The sequence below is a fragment of the Quercus robur genome, chromosome 6 (genome assembly GCF_932294415.1).
Source record: "Quercus robur chromosome 6, dhQueRobu3.1, whole genome shotgun sequence".
Taxonomy (NCBI): domain Eukaryota; kingdom Viridiplantae; phylum Streptophyta; class Magnoliopsida; order Fagales; family Fagaceae; genus Quercus; species Quercus robur.
The window spans coordinates 3,907,780-3,926,974 of NC_065539.1; the positions used below are offsets into that span (position 1 = coordinate 3,907,780).

The window sequence follows — 19,195 nt, forward strand, 5'->3', positions numbered from 1 at the left end:
TACTAAAAAGTGTTAACTAATTAAATTACATTACTCTTGACATGTATAAATTAAAGTTTCTGTTATTTAATTTTAACCATTTTCTAAAACTTGATTTAAATTGGGTGTGAGCTATTTTGGAGACCATATAAAATTTAAATTATCAACATATATACTATAATTATAGCAAATTCCAATTTTGGATAATTAGACTTCCCCTTTTACGGATACACTTCAATTTCCCCCACTATTTGTAATTTGTAAAGGTAAGGAGTAATTTGCTAAATTCCAATACATCACGAACGACTTTGACCTCCGCTTAAATTTCCCAAACTTGAATAAAGAAAATTTTGGTTCTAATTTTTTTTTTTAATTTTTATAATTCAATAATTATAATATGGGAGAGACAATTTTCTTAATAAACGAGAGAATGCAAATTGACATGAATTATAAGACTCTTGAATCATGACTAATTCCAAATTTCTAATTAGTTCAAAACCAAGATTTTAATTTGGAGTTTGTGAAAACAAATTTTTCTATATGTATATGGTCCTAAAAAGATGTTCATCAAATTTTTTTTTTTTTTAAATGTTCCTCATGCAGGTCAATCTCAAAAGCACAATCCACCAGCTGCTTGCTTCTTCTTTTTTCCCCTTTCCTTTTCTTATTTTCTTTTTTTTATACCTTCCTTTTCAATGTATGTTTCCCAACAAGAGACCAGTGAAATGGTTCTTCACTTCACTCCACCGCATCACTCAACCAAAGGAATTACAAATATTGCTAATTCAAATTTCAAACTCCCTTTTCACCGTAGCTGCCAGCTACAATGGAAACTTGCAAATTGACAACAATTTTAGTTGGGAGATGCAAACACCACACCTTTGAAACACAGAACACTGTCATATTCAACTCAGGTTCACACGTCCCATTGTATATGATTCTAACCTAATTATGTGGATTTTACCTGTTACAGCATTGTATGATTAGCAACATCCCAACCAAAAAAATCTTCAGGATAAGTTTCCTTAGATGGTATACAAAGTTAACAACTGATCAAATTTGTAATAAGGAGTAAGGACATCTAACCTTCCGATGAATATTAAATTGTCTCAATTTGTTTTATAAAAGATTTCATGTTTATACATATTTTTGAATAACTCCATCCAATTTTCTGGAATGACTAGCTCCTGTATCTAGACATGATTCTTTTGATCAATTTGTTTGATATAAGTAAAAAGGAAGGAAAATTGCTTTATCAATAAGTTAATAATGAATGAACTAAAAGGCAAGCATGAAATATAATAGGAGCAGCAATGCATAAACTCCTCCAAGTAATCTTGTTGCTTTCAATCAAAATATGTAATTGAAAACAAAGTTTGCGACTTTTGATCGATTGCTTTTCAAACGTGGAACTAATCAAACTGCATCTCTCGAGAAATCGAGCATCAACCGAGGAACAGTCGAATTATGGCTTTCGATCAATTGAGCATCAATCAAGTAACTTTTTTTTTTTTTTTGAGAGATATCAATCAAGTAACTTGATCTTGAATACTTGAGCAAATTTTAGTAAGATCTTTTTATATTACATTGTCAACGAATATTGCCAACCTAAAACCTAAATAGAACTCTAGTTCTAATACAAATTGTTGTGCAATTACAAGGGTACCAAATGGATCATTTCATTAAAAAACCAATCTGTGATCATTTCAAAGACTATACCATATATTGTGAATGGAATAATTGAAAGATAGATTGGTAGATTTGATGTAACTAACCTCCTAACTTGAAAGGGAGAATAGGAGGTGTTTGATATATATACTTAAAAATTGAAAACATATGTTTGAAAACATATGTGGAAATACATGTAGATAAAAAAGTGTATGAAAATACGTGTAATATTGTTTAAAAACTGAAAACATATGTTTGAGTAGGTGTGCTAAATGGGGCATATACTTTTCGGATTACTTTTGTGCTTACTTCTCATTAATGCATTCAAGGTACATAAATAGACTAAGATAAGATAACCTCGTCAACGAATCCTAAAACATAGGAACTAATCTTATCGTAATCTATTACTACCTTATTTAGATAAAGATCTATTACTAAGCCTAAATTTAAATACTTCTAATTCGAATAACAATTTATCAAGCACATTATCTCGGTCATAACACCATTTTTGTAACCATACTATTTGCTCTTTATGCATTGAGAGAGAGAGAGAGAGCCTCTATATTTTCTTATATAAAAACAATCTCACATTACTAAAAATTGATAATAAAAAATAATATATTATCAAAATAGAAAAATATTTTAAACTTTAAACTTTAAATTGCTTTTTTAAAGATTTAATTGGATTATGTTTAATGAATCCTATCCACCCTAATGTTTTAGATTTGTATAAAACTTGGTATTCAATTACTTATAAAGGGAGAAAAAATTTGAGCATCAGGAATTAAAGCCTAATCTAAAAATGATTTTTTTTTTATTAATTATTATTAACATTTTATTATATAATTATTTTTTTTTTAAAAGAAGGTAACACATGTCAACGTTCACATATGTAAGAGATAGCGAGTCTGAAGTCTGAACTCCCCAAATGTCTCAATCTCTTAAAAAATAGAAAAAATAATAACAAGTCTGGTGGACGACATTTTTACACCAACCAAGATTTTTTTATCTATCTGAAAATTTCAAATTTTTTTTTAAAATATCTCAAACGCAGAGAGAGAGAGACTGAGAAACTCTGTGAGAAATGGAGAGAAACACACCAGTGAGAAAGCCTCACACATCCACCGCCGATCTGCTAACCTGGTCGGAAGTCCCTCCGTCTGAATCTCCGGCCACCGTTTCCGGCGCTCGCTCTCACCAGGTACCAACTTTTTCTCTCTCTCTCTCTCTCTCTCTCTCTCTCAGGTGAAAAATGTACTGTTGGGTTTGTTTACATTTACTCATTGTGTGTGTGTCTCTCTCTCTCTCTGTGTTTGCATTGATTCTCAGCCGTCCGATAAGATCAGCAAAGTCCTCCATGGAGGTCAGCTCACTGACGAAGAAGCTCAGAGCCTATTGAAAAAGTAAAAAAGACTTATCATTTCTATTACTTTTCACTCCAAAATTGTCTCTTTTCTACTTTCAAATCATCATTTCCTGTCATGCATTATCTTTATCTCAATTTGCAATCAGATCTAACCCATCTAAATTTTTTGGTCAAAGTTTTTTTTTTTGGGTTAATTCCTGATCTGTGCTATAAATGGGTTCAATTTTTATAATTTGTAATCTAAGCAATGAGCTAATAAGGCAATTATTAAAGTTAACTGCTAGTTTGCCATATTTTAGAAATGGTCTTAAGGTGTTGAAGCCAATGATGGGGTTTCTACTTTTAGAGCTATTGCTTATTCAAGATCACTAGCAAATAAAAAATGGTTTTAAGAATTAATTGTTTAGAAGAGAGTGGCAAACTTAAATTTTTTGATTTGATGGTTCATGTTGATTGTAGAGGCTAAACTAAAGCCCCCCAAAAAGCTTACTTTTAGAGTTTATTTGGGTAGTATCAGTCCTTTCAACTCATGTTAACTCTAAATGCAACACCTTGGTTGAGCTTTGGCTCAAATGGGTGCATATGTAACTCACCATTCAAAAGGAAAAAGGGTAAAGAAATTGAGTGCTAGCTCCTAAATGAAGTTTTGTTCAGAAAAAGAAAAGAGCTGAACTTGAACCTACTTGGAAACTTACTCTTTTTTGCCCTTGTTAGGGTTTATGGGTGGGGTTCAAATTATGTGTGGCGTAACTTTTAATGGATGGGTTTTTTACGAATCAACTGTTGGATTATGTTGCCTCTTTAACTCTGTGCTTGCAAGATATCAAGATTATCAGTTGTTAATAACTATTTAATCCCTAAAATGTTTTAGTTTCAAGTTTTTTTTTTTTTTTTTTAAATTTAACTTATACAGAAAATGTGAGCTAATTGATCAAACAGTAACATCCAATTAACACAAAATTTGACATGCGTGTTAAGAAAAATGAAAATGAGCAATCCAGCAGTGAGATTTGAAAATATTAATCCAATAAAAATTTACTACATGGTTTAACATTAATAAAAGGTTGCATCAAGTGTAACTTGATCTGGTATCCATATATATATAGAAAATATGAAGAATAAATCTTGCTGCTATAAAATTTGAAGCTTATGATAACGTCATTAGGATTCTTATCTCCAGTTCTTCTGGAATCATGATGACATATAATGCCTGTTTATCTAAGGCTAGTTACAACTGTTTCTTGTGCTACTTCTAGGAAGCCATGTTCAGGATATAAATTAAAAGAAATTACTGGTAGTGGTATATTTGCGGCCAACAGTGAGGATGGTACATCGGAATCTGATTCGGCCAAAACAGGACTCCGTGTTTATCAGGTATTTAGTTGATCTGTTTGAATTCAAGATGTAATATGAACATATAAAACATCAAAAGTCTATCATGTTGGCAATTCTCCTTCTAACTTATTATGGTTGAACTTTCAGCAGGCTGTGAATGGAATTAGCCAAATTTCATTCAGCACGGAAGAGAGTGTTTCACCCAAGAAGCCTACCTCTCTCCCTGAGGTAGCAAAGCAGCGTGAATTAAGTGGGACATTGCAAAGTGAGTCAGACTTAAAGAATAAGAAGCAAATATCAAATGCCAAGAATAAGGAGCTCAGTGGACACGACATCTTTGGACCTCCTCCTGAAATTGTACCTCGGTCAGTGGCTGCTTCACGCACCTCAGAATCAAAAGAAAGTAGAGACATGGGGGAACCTGCACCTCGAAATTTACGCACGTCTGTCAAAGTTTCAAATGTGAGTACTTCATGGGCATGGAAGTGAATCTTTTTATTTTCAAATTACATCCTGCCAAGTATTATAATTTCGATGAGAAGTTCAAATCTGTCACTCTGCTATCACCTTCTTCTAATACACCACGCTGAGTGAATGGGTATGGAGTGTCAAATTTTATGCATATACTTAAATTACAAATGTTCTATGGGCTCAATAGTTCAATTCCCAAGTTCCTGAATTATCAGAAGAGGATCCAATGACAATAATTTTTCAATTGCAATCTTACGGTAATTACAAATCAATCCTTTTGATTATTACATTATTTCAAGGAGTGCAATACATGTAATAAAGCAGTTCAAGCTTCAAAGTCATAATTTAACTCTTTTCATACTGCACGCATAGCTTACCAATGAAAAAAAAAATGCATACATAGCTTGATATTCTAAATTGTATTATTTCTTCACTTGAATGTCTATTTTAGGTCTTTCAATCTAATTGTTACCAAATTGCATCATGTAATCAGTATTTTTCTACGACTAGTTTTTGCTAGAGGCTTGACTATGTCCAATACCTCTTTCAATCAGTTTTGGTTTTCTTCTGACAATTAAAATGTTGTGTAACCTCAACACATTTAAGCACAATGTGTGAAGGAAGATGTAGTATTCCAAATTCTGTGGTTCTGCTACTACAATTCTCCTTTTTTATGGTCTAATGGCTTGAAATTCATAATTATCCAAAATGGATGTTTTGTGAATTTTCATATATTTTGATTTCAGCCATATAACCTCATGTTTTATTTTTGTTCATTTTATGTAGCCTGCTGGAGGTCAAAGTAATATTATGTTTAGTGAAGAACCGACTGTCAAGACAGCAAAAAAAATACATAACCAGAAATTTGCCGAGCTGACAGGCAATGATATTTTTAAGGGAGATGTTCCTCCTGGATCTGCTGAAAAGCCACTGAGCACAGCTAAGCTGAGAGAAATTAGTGGCAGTAACATCTTTGCTGATGGGAAGGCAGAGTCGAGAGACTATCTTGGAGGTGTCCGCAAGCCCCCTGGTGGTGAGAGCAGCATTGCTTTGGTTTAAATAATGAGTATATGCTGGTTTCTTCATATCCCTTTATGATGAACTCTTGTATTGACTGATAGACCTTTCATGCTTGATGAGGATTAAGAATGTGGGTTTTGGAGTGAATGAGTACTGTTATATTTTTACATTATTAGGGTTTAACATCCATATGAATATGGGATGGCTGGTTAGTTGGGTTATTTGTGTTTCAAGTTTCAACTATGTATTTACCTATGAACTAGGTAATATTTTAGGGAACCTTACATTTTCTATAATTTGATCCTAATATTAACATATGTATGTGAGTGTGAGGACAGACGGATGTGTATTAGATTTTAAATAAATTATGTTAAATTATAAGATTGTTATAGCATTCACATTGGGTCTTGCAAATGCCATATGTTGGTTCAATTTAGCATTAGAGCCTCAAACCCCCCCCCCCCCCCCCCAAATCATTACCCAGTCTTGCAAAGTCTTGCAATTGCAAAAAAAAAAAAATTGCAATTGTGCTACAGTGCTGGATGGCACTGTAGCAAACTTGTATAAGTTTTATTATATTTTATTCTCTCTTTTCTCTTTCTATTTATTGGATTATATTATTTTATTGGGTAGTATATATTATTTTAATGAGTTGAATAGGAAAATAAAAGTTGGAATGTTAGGTGTGTTGTAAAATGGTATGGTATAAATGATAAGATAACTTTTAAGGTGGTAAAATATAATTTTTTGTAGAAACTGGATGTGAATGCTCGGAAAATAAATTACTTATGTTATTTTGCTCAAAAACATATCTTTAAAGCGAAAAGTCAAAAGTATGTAATAAATATATGAAATTACATAAATAGATTCACAAATTAGTATAACAAAAATAGTATCTTATGAAATCTTATAAGGTAACATATGCAGCTGTCTATTTATCATGAACTATTCAGTGGAATCACTAACATACCTATATGTATTTTTATTAGTCTTTATTTTTTTCATATTTTCTTCACAATATGAAAGATAGCCTATTTAGCAAGAGAGTGGGCTAGAGTTGACTGGCTTCTCTGTATTCCTACAAGAGTAGTATCAGTTTCCACTTTCCATCATATAATTATATCACTCCATTGATTGCTAACTGCGAAAGTGTACCATTTAAAATGATTTAGAAAACATAGCTACCAGACCATATTTCGAGGCTAAATTGTACATATTGCATAACATAAGGGCCCCCATTTTAAATTCAGCAACAAAAAAAAAAAGGTCCCCCATTTTAAAGTAGTTGTTGTTCAAAAGCTGTGCTAGTTACCACTTTTTTGGGCAATGTGAGGGATCGGGTGAACCACTCGGTCTCGTCGTGGTAAAAGATGTCCCATGTGATTTTCTGCTCCTCACACGAGTACTGCAGAACTTGTTTTGGCCCTTCCGAGCATGTGTCATTTGCCAATGGAGTAATGTATCTTTTGAGTTATGCTAACTTCATAAATTTTTACAATCTTTTTTGCAGTCATTAGAATAATGTTAGGTACACAAAACCAACACCACTTTTATTAGTATCATTCACATGTAATCTAACCTGTTGTGATTGTGAAAAGTTGTACCCTTATACTTGTCGTTTGTTGGTAAATTACATCCAAAGTTGTTTGAGAATTACTAGTAGTATTAGATCCAAAGTTATGAGCTTGTTGTGGTTACTCAGTCAATGGCATATATGATATATATCATCAAAATAAAATGTATTAAAAAACAAACCAACAAAATACAAAACACTCAAACACCACTATATGAAACAGAACCAGTATGTTCATCTGAATTAGCATGACAAACAGTGAACAGAGCCCGCTGGGAACCATAAGAACGCACATCCAAAGCAAAGACAACTTGTCACACTCAACATAAATAATGTTCATATGGAACATAACAAGAGACACATCCAAAGAAAAGAGAACTTATAGCAAATAGCATAGATTATTAACTCAAACCAGCAGGCATTCTCATGCATCCCCATGTCCAATCAGTGCAAGAAGCATTTTCTCATAGTCTCCAGAAGTGTCGCTGTCAATTGCACGTTCCAGAGGAACGCTATTCCTCCGATGGTATTCTTCTTTAATTCGTTGCATGTCAACCTCAGCTCGAGTTGTGACTACTCTTGTAAGAGCCCATTCATCTGTCCCCAACTTGTTGATTGCCAGACGCAAAACCTTCTCGAAATATTTCTCAGGGCAGGTCAAGCACTTAATTGTTGCTCTTAGTAATTTGAGGTACTCATCTTCAGGATCAGTCTTCAAATCCTGCAAAAAGGATACCAATTATCAGTTTTAATAGCATCACATTATTATCAGAAAAGAGATAAACAGGTCACAATAATATTTACATTTAACTTTAATCACTATAGGCATGCCAAATGAATGAGCCTGGCTCAAATGGAACTTCATCCTTCTATAACAATAGATACTGGGTTTAAGTCGTGGGTTCAAAACTGCTAAACTATAATTGCCAAAGACATATATAGTAATCGAGTCACAATCGCATGTATGCTACTTAGGCCATCTCATAACAAGTATCAACACAGCCACCAGAATGGTTCTTAAATCTTCTGCTAAAAATTAAAACATTTAAACGGCCTACTTAATCATTTAGACACCATAAAAATATGAAATTCATAAAGTATTATTTAATATAGTGCTTCAATCAAGAACTTTTTCTAAAGTTTCCTCTAAGTGCACCCTTATAGGCAACCAAAATGAAAATAATAGACATTTAATCATTAACTTATATCTCTGAAATTTTGAAAAAAAAAAAAAAAATCGATAAATGAGCATGACCTTGGGAACAATTTTAGTCACAGAACATATATCATAACATATGCTAATTACCTTATTGATGGCATTTCCAAATGCGTTGTTGTAGTGATTGAGTGTCGCATTGATCTGTGATTTACTCCTTGTAGTTAGAATTCTAATGATCTCTTCATCATTGTAAGCTTTGTCCGAGATCTTCTCATGAAGTATCTTAGCCTCTGATTTTGCCATTGTCATGTTCACCTCATCCCCCTCGTATCGGAATGAGGTCACAAGAGGAACCAAAAGCTGTCAGGGAACCAGAACTAATCTATTAGCCAATGCATATTTTGCAAGCACAGAAAAGAAAGACTGAAAAACTGAAAAACAAGTAAGATGTACAATTCATTTTAACCTCACTTTTTTAGTACTTTATAATAACTGATACCAATACCTTCTCCAAGGAATAATATCATCCATTGAATCTCCGAAAGATGCACTACCTATTATTTGCAAATTTACTAATACTGAGAGACATTGTATTTATTTGTACTCATAAACATCACCAATGTACAAAACATTCATTTGTCCAATCAATGTCTTCATTTTCTCTTAGTTCTTAACCGGCTAAGGAAGTTGCTACATCTTTCTATAAGAATAAACTTTGTTTCTCACAAACTTAAATCTAATTACTTATGACTTAAGGAGTTTTAGGCTGTACCTTGCGAAAATCTCCAGATGTATGATATGCAACATCTTCTTCAAGGGATCTCTTAAAACGAGCATGATAAGCCTGCCTTACCACAAAGAGGTCATGTGAAGACCTAGTACAAGCTATTTCCATGACAATCCAGTTGTTTGAGGTCAACCTTTTTGTAGCCTCATTAGCCAAAAAAGCATCACGCTCAGCAGGATCCAACACCCACAGCAGCACAGTTCGCTATTTGATATTGATGCAAACAAAATGGACAATAAACAAGCATTATCATTAGCCTCTTAATTATGGCGCTAACGCAATCATTTCATAACTTCCCCTCCTACCCTAAAAATCATTTCACAACAATCACAACATTTTAGTGTGTTTGGATGAGCTTCTTTTCATTTATGGCTTATTTTGTTTAAGAATAAGCTGCGCAAAAGCACAATTGTATCTAGAAAAATGTGAGATTTCAAACGGCTACACATAAGCTAGCAGTGGAAATAAATTGACATTTTAAGCGTAAATAAACAAAACTAGTATGTAAGCTGGCCTTTTAAGCTAAAACAAACCGAATGAGTTCATTTGTTAAGGCTTAGTGTCTATTTACTGGTAGCTTATTTTTTTTATCTTATTTAGTTATATACAACTTATTTTTAACTGGTAAGAATAATTTTATTAAAACGAGATTACTTAATGAAAAATAACACAAAGTAGCCTCAAGCATTACAAATAGAAAAGTACCTACATATGAATCGACTCTACAAATAATACATACAACTTTTTAAAGCCTTAGTTTTTCTAAGTACTATTTTAATCTACTTTCAGCAATTATGCTCATCAAAATGCACACTTTAATTTATAAATTAGCCCAACTTATTTCATAGGTACAAGTTTTCAAAGCTTCAATTTTTATTATAAATAAATGAGTTAGTGAAAAAGCAAACCTCAAAGTCACTAGAGAGTTCTTTGTCAAGATCTTTAAGAAGATCTTCCCCATAAGTCTGAGCATAGGTCTCCCTAATTATCTTTCTCTGAGCTGCATTCCTGTGTGCCAATATCGATATGATCAATGCCTCATTCGTTCCCCATCCTGAATAGATCAACATTATCAATCAAAATCCATGCTAAATTGGATTATATATAATCAGATCAGAATAAAAAATCAAGGATTTATGAAGTTTAAGATTGAATAACATAAAATCTCTAATCTTAATTAACATGAATACCATAAAATCATTAGCACATTACCAGATTGGAATTGGAAAACTTAAATGTGATCATAAAACAGACAATTCAGTTTAAAGCACAGATCAAACATAGGTGTGATCAAAACGATCTGAGACAATTAGAACAAAATGCAAGAAATGACATTATAAGAGTAATATCAGAATTAGTAGATAACAAAAAGATTTAGAGGTTGAAACAGACAGAGAACCTTGGAAAGCCTTTCGGAGTTGCTCAGCATCCTCGGCCGGTGAAGGAACCAATGCTGGTACTTTAACAGATGCCATTGCTGTCTTTCTCTTGCAGTGTTTGTGTTTGTGCAATTGAAAAGATTATGTGAGCTTGGCCTTTTATATATAACAATGAAATGAAGAGTCATTATAGGAATAATTTTTTTTGCCAAATTAGGACAAAAATATATATTGAAATGTCCGCTATATTTTATATAAATGTTACCTTGATTTACTTTTTATGGCAAGGAATTAAAAGTGTGAGTGTGAATACCTACTTGTTTATTAGACTAAATGCCACGTAATAGTAAGCAACAGTATAAAGGAAAACAGCTCAGGATTGTAAACTACATCATTACAAATTCATGCGTTACTTACGGATGAATTTAAATTTGAATCTTATCCTCTCTGTCAGACTGGGAAAGTTCTGGGATAGTTCTGGGAAGGTTCTAGATCTCTATGACCTGATATGAAAATTATTAGGTACTCCCGGAATATCATAAATACATATTTTCTCTCTCATATGAATGGTGGGTTCCGCCATGAATTTAATTAGTGAGACCCACCATTCATGTGAGGAGAGAGAATATATATTTACAGTACTCTAGAAATATATAATAATTTCCCAACCTTAATACCATTATTTGCTTCTCTTAAGGGACAAAAGTCGCATGATCTAAGGATGTCTTGATTCTCGAGCCTAAACTTTTTTTTTTGTTTGTTGCTCTTGAGCCTAAACTTATGTTAAGGTTTAAGGATTTTTTTTTTTTTTTTTTTTTTTATGAGAAATACGTGAGCTTTATAATATGAGGAAAGATAAAAAGTATCTTGAATCACTAATGACTCAATAAAAGATTGAGTTTCTTCTATCCAACTTACAAAGTTATAATTTACGATTCTAGTTTTGGTGCCTAAGAATCCGTTTGAATACCGCTTATTTTGCTAAAAACTGAAAATACTTTAACAAAATAATTTTTAAATGTGTAAATAGTGTCGTGAAACCCATTTTTAATTTTTTTTCTAAATAAAGTACTTATGGCCACTGAACCGTGCATAGTGTCTTCTGAAACGCATGCATCAAAAAAAAAAAAAAAAAAAAAAAGGAAATGCCAAACGCAAGACGTAAATGCTAGGGCTGTCCAGATCAACCCGCCACCAGCCCCACCCGCTCGGACCTGACCCAAAACCACCCGATCCGACTGCTCTAGCGGTCAAACTCAAGTCCTGACTCCAAAAACCCGACGTCGACAGGTCGATTTCGGATCTCTTCCTCTAAAACCTGTGAAACTCAACCCGCTTGAAGACCATAAAATCCGACCATTTTTTCCAGATTCCGACCCCTTTTTCACTTAAATTTGTCGATTTTTGGCATAATAAACACCAGATCTGGCCGGATCAGTGATTTCTCATCAAGATTTGGCAGAAATCTCGTCGGATCCGACGAGATCTCATCGGATCTTGGATGGATCTGGCAAGATCTCGCCGCATTTCGCTGGACACCGGTGAATATTGGGTTCACCCGAAACCAACGACCTCCATCCGACAACTCGAACCGACGAACCCATTACTGTAATGGGTCGGTTGCGGGTTGAAAAATAGCCCACCGAAATGTAACGGGTCGGTTACGGGTTGGGCAAAAACCCAACCCATGGACAGCCCTAGTAGACGCTATCCAAAAGCGTATTAAGAGCAACTACATCAAAGGTTGTAAAATTTTGCAAAATACAAAAAATGGTTAATTTTACATATTTTGGCCCAAAAAAATGCTCACATCAATACTTATAAAATTGTGCATATATATAAAAGCGCTCAATTACCATGCATATATGACGGTTACTGTAACTTTACATTTAATATTTTACTATTTGTTTCTCTCTCCTTCACCTCACTCTCTCTTTTGCATAATTGAAGGAAATAATAAAAATATGTAAAAGAATGAATATTTTATTAAATAAATATTTATAATAGATAAATTAATGTGGATGTTTTGTAAAAGTGAATAAATAAAATAGAAAAAGTATGTTTTTTTAACAAAATAGACATAAATTTTACACTCTTTGATGCAGTTGCTCTAAGCTTGTGGTTTAAGGCTTATTCTAGAATTTAACAACTTAATAGGAGCCCAATATTTGAGAAACACAAAGCTCACCCAAGTTTGGGTTTAAGAATTTGGCAAAATGTCTTCATCTTGCCCAAGAGATGATTTTTTTTTTTTTTTTAATCATGTCATGCCCCATCCAATATGTATAATTTTAATTTTTTTTATGTACTATCATATTACCATCTCTTTCTTTTCTGCTCAAAAAAAAAAAAAAAATCTCTTTCTTTAGTACCTCATTGTTTGCCCCTTCCCATTCTATGTTATCTCGCTTACTCTTTTTTTTTTTTTTTTAGATAAAAGGTAAAAAAATAAAAACTATCTCGCTCACTCTTTGCCCCATTGGTGTTGTAGTCAAATAATAAAATGCATCCTTCCGAACCTCACCCAAGTTTTATGGGTTCGAAGAAAAGGTAAAATGCATTTGTCTCACCCCAAACATGAATTTTGTCTATTTCATCCCATCCCATCCCATACATTTAAATTTAATTTTTTTAATGTGTATCATATTAATATTATTATCTTAAAAGTACTTGTCACTCCCTTTAGGCCTTTCATTATTGCCTCCTCCAATTCTCCATTATCTCTCTCTCTCTCTCTCTCTCTCATTGGTGTCGTAACAAAACATTAAATGCTTTCATCAAAAAACATTAAATGCTTTCATCAATTTCAACTTACTTCGCTGCTATCCTTAATTGGTTTCATAGAATTGGAAGCAATAAAAATAAATAAAAAAGCTACAAAGGCACGTCATGTTGCATCACATTTAGATTTTAATTTGATCATGTGTTTCTAGATGATAGGAGTGACTATTTGTGTTTGCATATTGAGTTCATGTCGTGTTAACTCATGAATATTCGATTATATGAGTCAACACTAATTCGACATATTTATTAAATGGGTCAAGATTTATTAATCCTAACACAACTCATTTATTAAATGGGTCAGTTGTGTCGACCTGTTTATTAGATTTTACCAAAATGAAAAAAAAATACAAAAACAAACAAATAAATATTTTTAATATAAAATTCATAACTAACGAATAACATCACAAATAATTATCTATACTATTATTTAAAGAGCTTCCTATTATTTGGGATCCTCATTTTTTTTGTTCAAAAATGCCCCTACATCTCTATGTTTAAGTAGAGACAAAACTAAAGGTCAATCTGATAAAAATACAACTCTAACTTTCACTAAAACATTGCTTAAAAAATAGGACCAATTTCCTATGGTTTTATCCACTTATAAACTAGATTTTCAAAATAAAAATTATATATAAAAAATAAATATACAAACTTTTTTTTTTCTACAAAATAGGATCATTAAATCCAAAAAAGCCTTATCTCACACGCATATGATGAGACTAGTTCAAAACTAAAATATATCTCAATATCACAAATAATCAATCACATTATGTCAAAGAAAGTAAATCACAACAATTAATAAGTTTAAATACCTAATATTTGAAGGGTATATTAGTAAAATGTCATTTAATTAAATGAATCAAACGAGTCAAATGGGTTCTATAAGTTGAACACTAATCCACCAATTTATTAAACGGGTTAGTCGTGTTAATCCGAATATAACTCGAATCCATTAAATCTCAACTCATAACCTAGTAAGTTCATGTTGTGTGTATATCGTGTTGGATTCATGAATCGTGTCCAATTTTATCATCCCTAATGCTATATAGAACGAAGGATGTGATAATTAACAATGGGTCAATCAACAAAAGGAAAATCTCAAAAAGAAAAGGAAAATCCAAAAAGAATGGGCCAACTCAGTACTTCTTTAATGGACCCACTTCACTTGTCCAAGAAATAAGCCCACGTCAGTACCGTGAGGATAGATAGGTATGAAAACGACGTCGTTAATGTCTACTTTGAATAAAAATAAAATAAATATATGAAAGTACGACGACTCCACTGGGGATCGAACCCAGAATCTCTGGTTCCGTAGACCAGCGCCTTATCCATTGGGCCATGGAGTCCCTTTTGTCCATCCCCGAAGTTAATTACTATTTAACGTACTTTAAGGACTAGATACTACATTACATTGAAGCCTACAACAAGGTCACCGAGAATAACTTTTGACGTCCATTACACGACCCTGTCGGGTCACCTTTGTTGGCCGCCAATGCCATAGGTTAATATCTTTCGTTGGGTGGCAACAAATTCAACTGCTTTGAAAGCTATGTTACTTTGGATATACTCTTTCTTCTCCTGCCAATTCAACCTTACCCAGACACTGAAATTCTTTGACATATAAAGAGAGAAAAAGATTGTAATTGTAACATAGTACTTTTGGCATTAAAAAAAAAAAGTGGGAATACAGAATCAAGAATCATCATATCATATGTGTTGAAAATTGTACTGTAAAATTCCATCTTTTGTGTGTTTTTGAAAAATGGGTAGAAAGCAGTCACTGAGGAACAAAGCAGCTCACTTTGTGTCTGATCTCACCACTGTCATCCTCAACCCCATCTCTGACAAACCTTCCAAACCTCATCCTCATCCTCCTACACCTCATGTAAGTATCTCTCTCCCTCTGCTATGCCTTAAAAATCTTGACTTTTTTCTCTTTTTTGTGGTTGATTTTTTATATTTTAATGCAAGTTTCAGAATTTGGGGGTTTTGGTTATTGGGGTTCTGGTTCTCTATGTGGGTTTTTACTATATATGTTCTACAAGTCATCAAGCTAATTGTTTGGAATCTTAGAGCTCTGATTGGCTCTAACCATAGATGGGGTTTATGTGTATATCTTGTTTGTGATCAATTTATCATACAATGGAAGGTATTTCATTATGAACTAAAAAAATATGAGACTGATGGTTAGGATGCATAGCATATAGGAACAAAACCCTTCATCCAGATAAACATTAATATTGCTTGAATTATGATTGTGTTGAGTTTAGAATTTAGACTATTCATTAATTTGTCCAGATTCTAACTCTGTAGTTTTTGTTTTGTTAGGAAGATGTGAGTGAGTCGAAAATAAGTCAACTAGAGTCAATTAACGAAGAGGGTTCTGGGGATTTAGTGGATGGGCCTGATACTTCATCATTTAGCGCTTTTCTCTACTCTCTATTGTCATCCTCTGAGACTGAAGATAAATCAAAATCAGATGAGCAAAAGAATGACGAAGTGGAATCGGGTGACCTGCAATCAGACAATGTAATTAAAGAAAGTGGTGGGAAGAAAAGTTTGTTTTCTAGGGGAAAACAATCACTTGGTAGAGCTATGTACAAGGCTGCAAGAATTGGTGGCTATCGATCCCAGGATCGTAAGGGTGACTCTGAGATGAAAGTTGATGGGAATGATGCTGCTGAATTAGCTGGAGTTGAGATGAAGAATGTGCAAAATGAGAAAGAGTGTCTGGCTTTGATCGAAGTCCCAGACATTTCTGAACCTTCTTTGCTTCTTTCAGAGAAAACCAGAAGTGCTCTTTATGCATCACTTCCCACACTTGTTCAGGGGAGGAAATGGTTATTGCTCTATAGGTGGTGTGAAATTTCATTTGCATAATTGAATTTGGATCTTCCTAAAGTTGTAAAAAAATCTTGCTGTTACTATCAATTATGTACTCTTGCTTAACATATCTATTGACCTCTGCAGTACATGGAGGCATGGCATATCACTTTCAACCCTGTACAGAAGGAGCATGCTTTGGCCTGGATCCAGCTTGCTGGTAATTATAAATTTTTGTTTTTCTGGAGATTAACTTGGAATTCATATATTTAATTACTATCTTCGAGTAGAAAATCGTGAAAGATTTATTTAGGTGCTCAAATCATTGAAGAAATATGTTTTTCTTGGAGATGAATTCGTAGGCAAAATTGGATTTTAACATATTTTGAAAGTTTAAATTCTTTGAGCAGATGTACATATCAATTTTCCAAATTTTCTAGAAGCTTGAGGTTTCAGAACAATTATGTTGTTAATTTGAGAAAGATGACCTCTTTTATTTCTATTGTTAAGCTAGGAGCACAATTTGTGTTATTTAAATTTTTGGGTGTCACTACACACACTTAAATTCAGGATAAAACTTTTGTATTTATCATATGAACTTACTATTCTTTCAGGTGGTTGGAGACCGTCGAGGTGCAGTATTTGGTGGCATGGTTGAGGCCCCTCTAAGACCAACCGACAAGAGAAGATATCAGGTGTTGCTGAAACACATAATTTTTTTGGGTTCATTCAGCTAAGTATTTTGTTTTATGAATCTTTTTGACACCGGACATTGAACAGGGAACAAATGATACATTTGTTTTTACAAATAAACCGGGTCATCCTGTTGTATTCCGCCCCACAGGTACTTACTACTGCATATTAGCTTTCACAAGCAACTCGTCTGTGATTTCCCATCGACATTTGAGTCTTAGGCTTGGTTTTTCATGTATTCAAAATGGAAAGCAACAAGCTACATTTGTTTTCTCTTGCTTAATCAATGTAGTTAACATTGTTATCACAAACAAGTGGAATGTGTGATAAACATTATGCTTTCTACCAACTAGGATTACAAATAACAACAAAAATGATTGCTATACTATTATTCTTTGAGTGCTTAGAAGATATGTATATGCAATGGCTGACCCCAATTAGTCTTTACTCTGTTGAATTGAGGATCCATATGGACATGGTTTTATCCAGAGTGGACTTCCTGGTTGGACTGGGTTAATCATGAACAGAAGTCAATCTATTACTGTTTTTTTTTTTTTTTTTTTAAATTCTGAAAACCATGCATTTTAAATAATACCAGTGAAATATGCGAACCATAGGTCAATCCAGCAAACCACTGAACCATTCACCAGTTCAACCGGCTCAAGTTGTAAAAATTTGAAATGGTTACCAATGGGATTCAAACAAAAGACCCCCATGAAATTGTCTCTTTTCTGTGTATCCTAGGTTAGTTCCTAAGAGCTAGATAAAGACAGATAATTTCATCATGGAAAACTGGATTTTGATTTGCTACATTTGCCATTTACTGATCCCCTCCATAAGATTGCATGCTTGATGTAAATTTCCATTTTCTTATTGTCTGAAATTTAATTTGTGTCGGTTTTTTTGTAATGATTTGCTGGAATTCAAAAAAAATTTATTATTTATTTTCAAAAATGTATGTTGTCATTTACAAAGTAAATGTCAACACTAAGAAGCTATCATCTATATATTTTAGTTTCCTGTAACATTTTAATTCTAGGTTTAAGTCAAGCGGTAAAATTAATGAGATCATGGTAGAGATTTGACTCTCTGGTTCTACCTCAAATTGGATGTCATAGAAGTATAATTATGTGGAAAAATTATTAAAGGCATGCACACAGCAGTGTGGTCCTGAACCTAAACCTGCCTTGAAAGGGACCACTTTCTCAGAAGGGTGCTGGGTTTTTGTTCTACCTTTTTGGTTTGGTATGCAAGACTAATTTTGGTGGAATGCCTTGTTATATATGAGCAGGTGTAAATCGCTATTTCACTCTGTGCTCCACCGACTTTCTAGCAATTGGTGGAGGTGGTCACTTTGCACTGTATTTGGATGGTGATCTGTGAGAATTCTGCCACATCATCCCTCCCCCTTTGTTTTGTTGAATCTTTCTATAGTAGCATACCTTAGTTCCAGGATAAAAGAAAATGTTGCTATATTAGTTTTGTAACTATCTTGATTTTTTCTCTTGCAGTTTGAATGGATCAAGTTCTGTTTCGGAAACATATGGAAACCCTTGTCTTGCACACACTGAAGACTTTGAAGTGAAGGAAGTTGAGGTGTGAAGAAATTTATTGTCTCTCTCTCTCTCTCTCTCTCTCACACACACACACAGAAGCACACATGTTTTCTACAGCTTGGCTTACCAATTATTTGGTTGTGGTGCATTTGTTAATTGATGCAATATCTCTTTTGTATTGAAAAAAAATAATAATAATAATCCAAAATTTCTTCATGTAAATGCAGTTGTGGGCCTTTGTATATGCTTCAAAGTACGAGGAAATACTTTCTTTAAGCCGAACAGAGGCACCTGGGATTTGCAGGTGGTAAGTGCTCTGCAAACTCATTTGATGATTGGCCACCTTCTTAGTGAGGTAGCAGCTTTGTACTGTTGCATAATGCTGATTGCTGATTATCTTCCTAGTTGAGAACTGAGAGTGGACGGTCTTTTGTACATACCAAGATATGCTCCAACTCGGTATATTTTTGTACATATGTATTCGCCCCGGTATATACAAAGAGGGCTTGTGTTTTTTGAACTGCCAGTTTTGGGTAAAAGCTGAATGCTGATGGTATACTGGTTGATAATATGAGTAGTGGTCCAAGCAAAACAATGTGCAG

At 33.5% G+C, this 19,195-nt stretch overlaps 3 protein-coding genes and 1 non-coding gene across 5 annotated transcripts; 2 read left to right on the forward strand and 2 right to left on the reverse strand.

The window, feature by feature from the left end:
- Positions 1–2,601: 2,601 nt before the first annotated feature.
- On the forward strand, positions 2,602–6,156 carry LOC126732357 (uncharacterized). Of its 2 annotated transcripts, none has more exons than XM_050435146.1 (5): positions 2,602–2,848; positions 2,977–3,050; positions 4,270–4,387; positions 4,499–4,810; positions 5,606–6,156. In XM_050435146.1, exons 1-5 carry the CDS (start codon positions 2,732–2,734, stop codon positions 5,876–5,878), a joined length of 894 nt encoding a protein of 297 aa, XP_050291103.1. In that variant the 5' UTR covers positions 2,602–2,731; the 3' UTR covers positions 5,879–6,156. The 2 variants fall into 2 exon arrangements, with proteins under 2 accessions (XP_050291103.1, XP_050291102.1); XM_050435145.1 differs by having other exon boundaries at positions 2,604–2,848; positions 4,496–4,810.
- Positions 6,157–7,602: 1,446 nt separating this feature from the next.
- Positions 7,603–10,948, reverse strand: LOC126732358 (annexin D2). The gene is made up of 5 exons (XM_050435148.1): positions 10,758–10,948; positions 10,267–10,412; positions 9,344–9,562; positions 8,719–8,931; positions 7,603–8,133 (listed from the first exon to the last, which is right to left on the reverse strand). Exons 1-5 carry the CDS (start codon positions 10,831–10,833, stop codon positions 7,837–7,839), a joined length of 951 nt encoding a protein of 316 aa, XP_050291105.1. The 5' UTR covers positions 10,834–10,948; the 3' UTR covers positions 7,603–7,836.
- A 3,846-nt stretch (positions 10,949–14,794) lies between these two features.
- Positions 14,795–14,867, reverse strand: TRNAR-ACG (transfer RNA arginine (anticodon ACG)). The gene has a single exon. It is a non-coding gene; the product is annotated as a tRNA-Arg (tRNA).
- An 89-nt stretch (positions 14,868–14,956) lies between these two features.
- Positions 14,957–19,164, forward strand: LOC126732359 (uncharacterized). The gene is made up of 8 exons (XM_050435149.1): positions 14,957–15,406; positions 15,850–16,376; positions 16,492–16,564; positions 16,959–17,039; positions 17,125–17,188; positions 18,329–18,416; positions 18,549–18,633; positions 18,821–19,164. Exons 1-8 carry the CDS (start codon positions 15,284–15,286, stop codon positions 18,902–18,904), a joined length of 1,125 nt encoding a protein of 374 aa, XP_050291106.1. The 5' UTR covers positions 14,957–15,283; the 3' UTR covers positions 18,905–19,164.
- Positions 19,165–19,195: the final 31 nt, after the last annotated feature.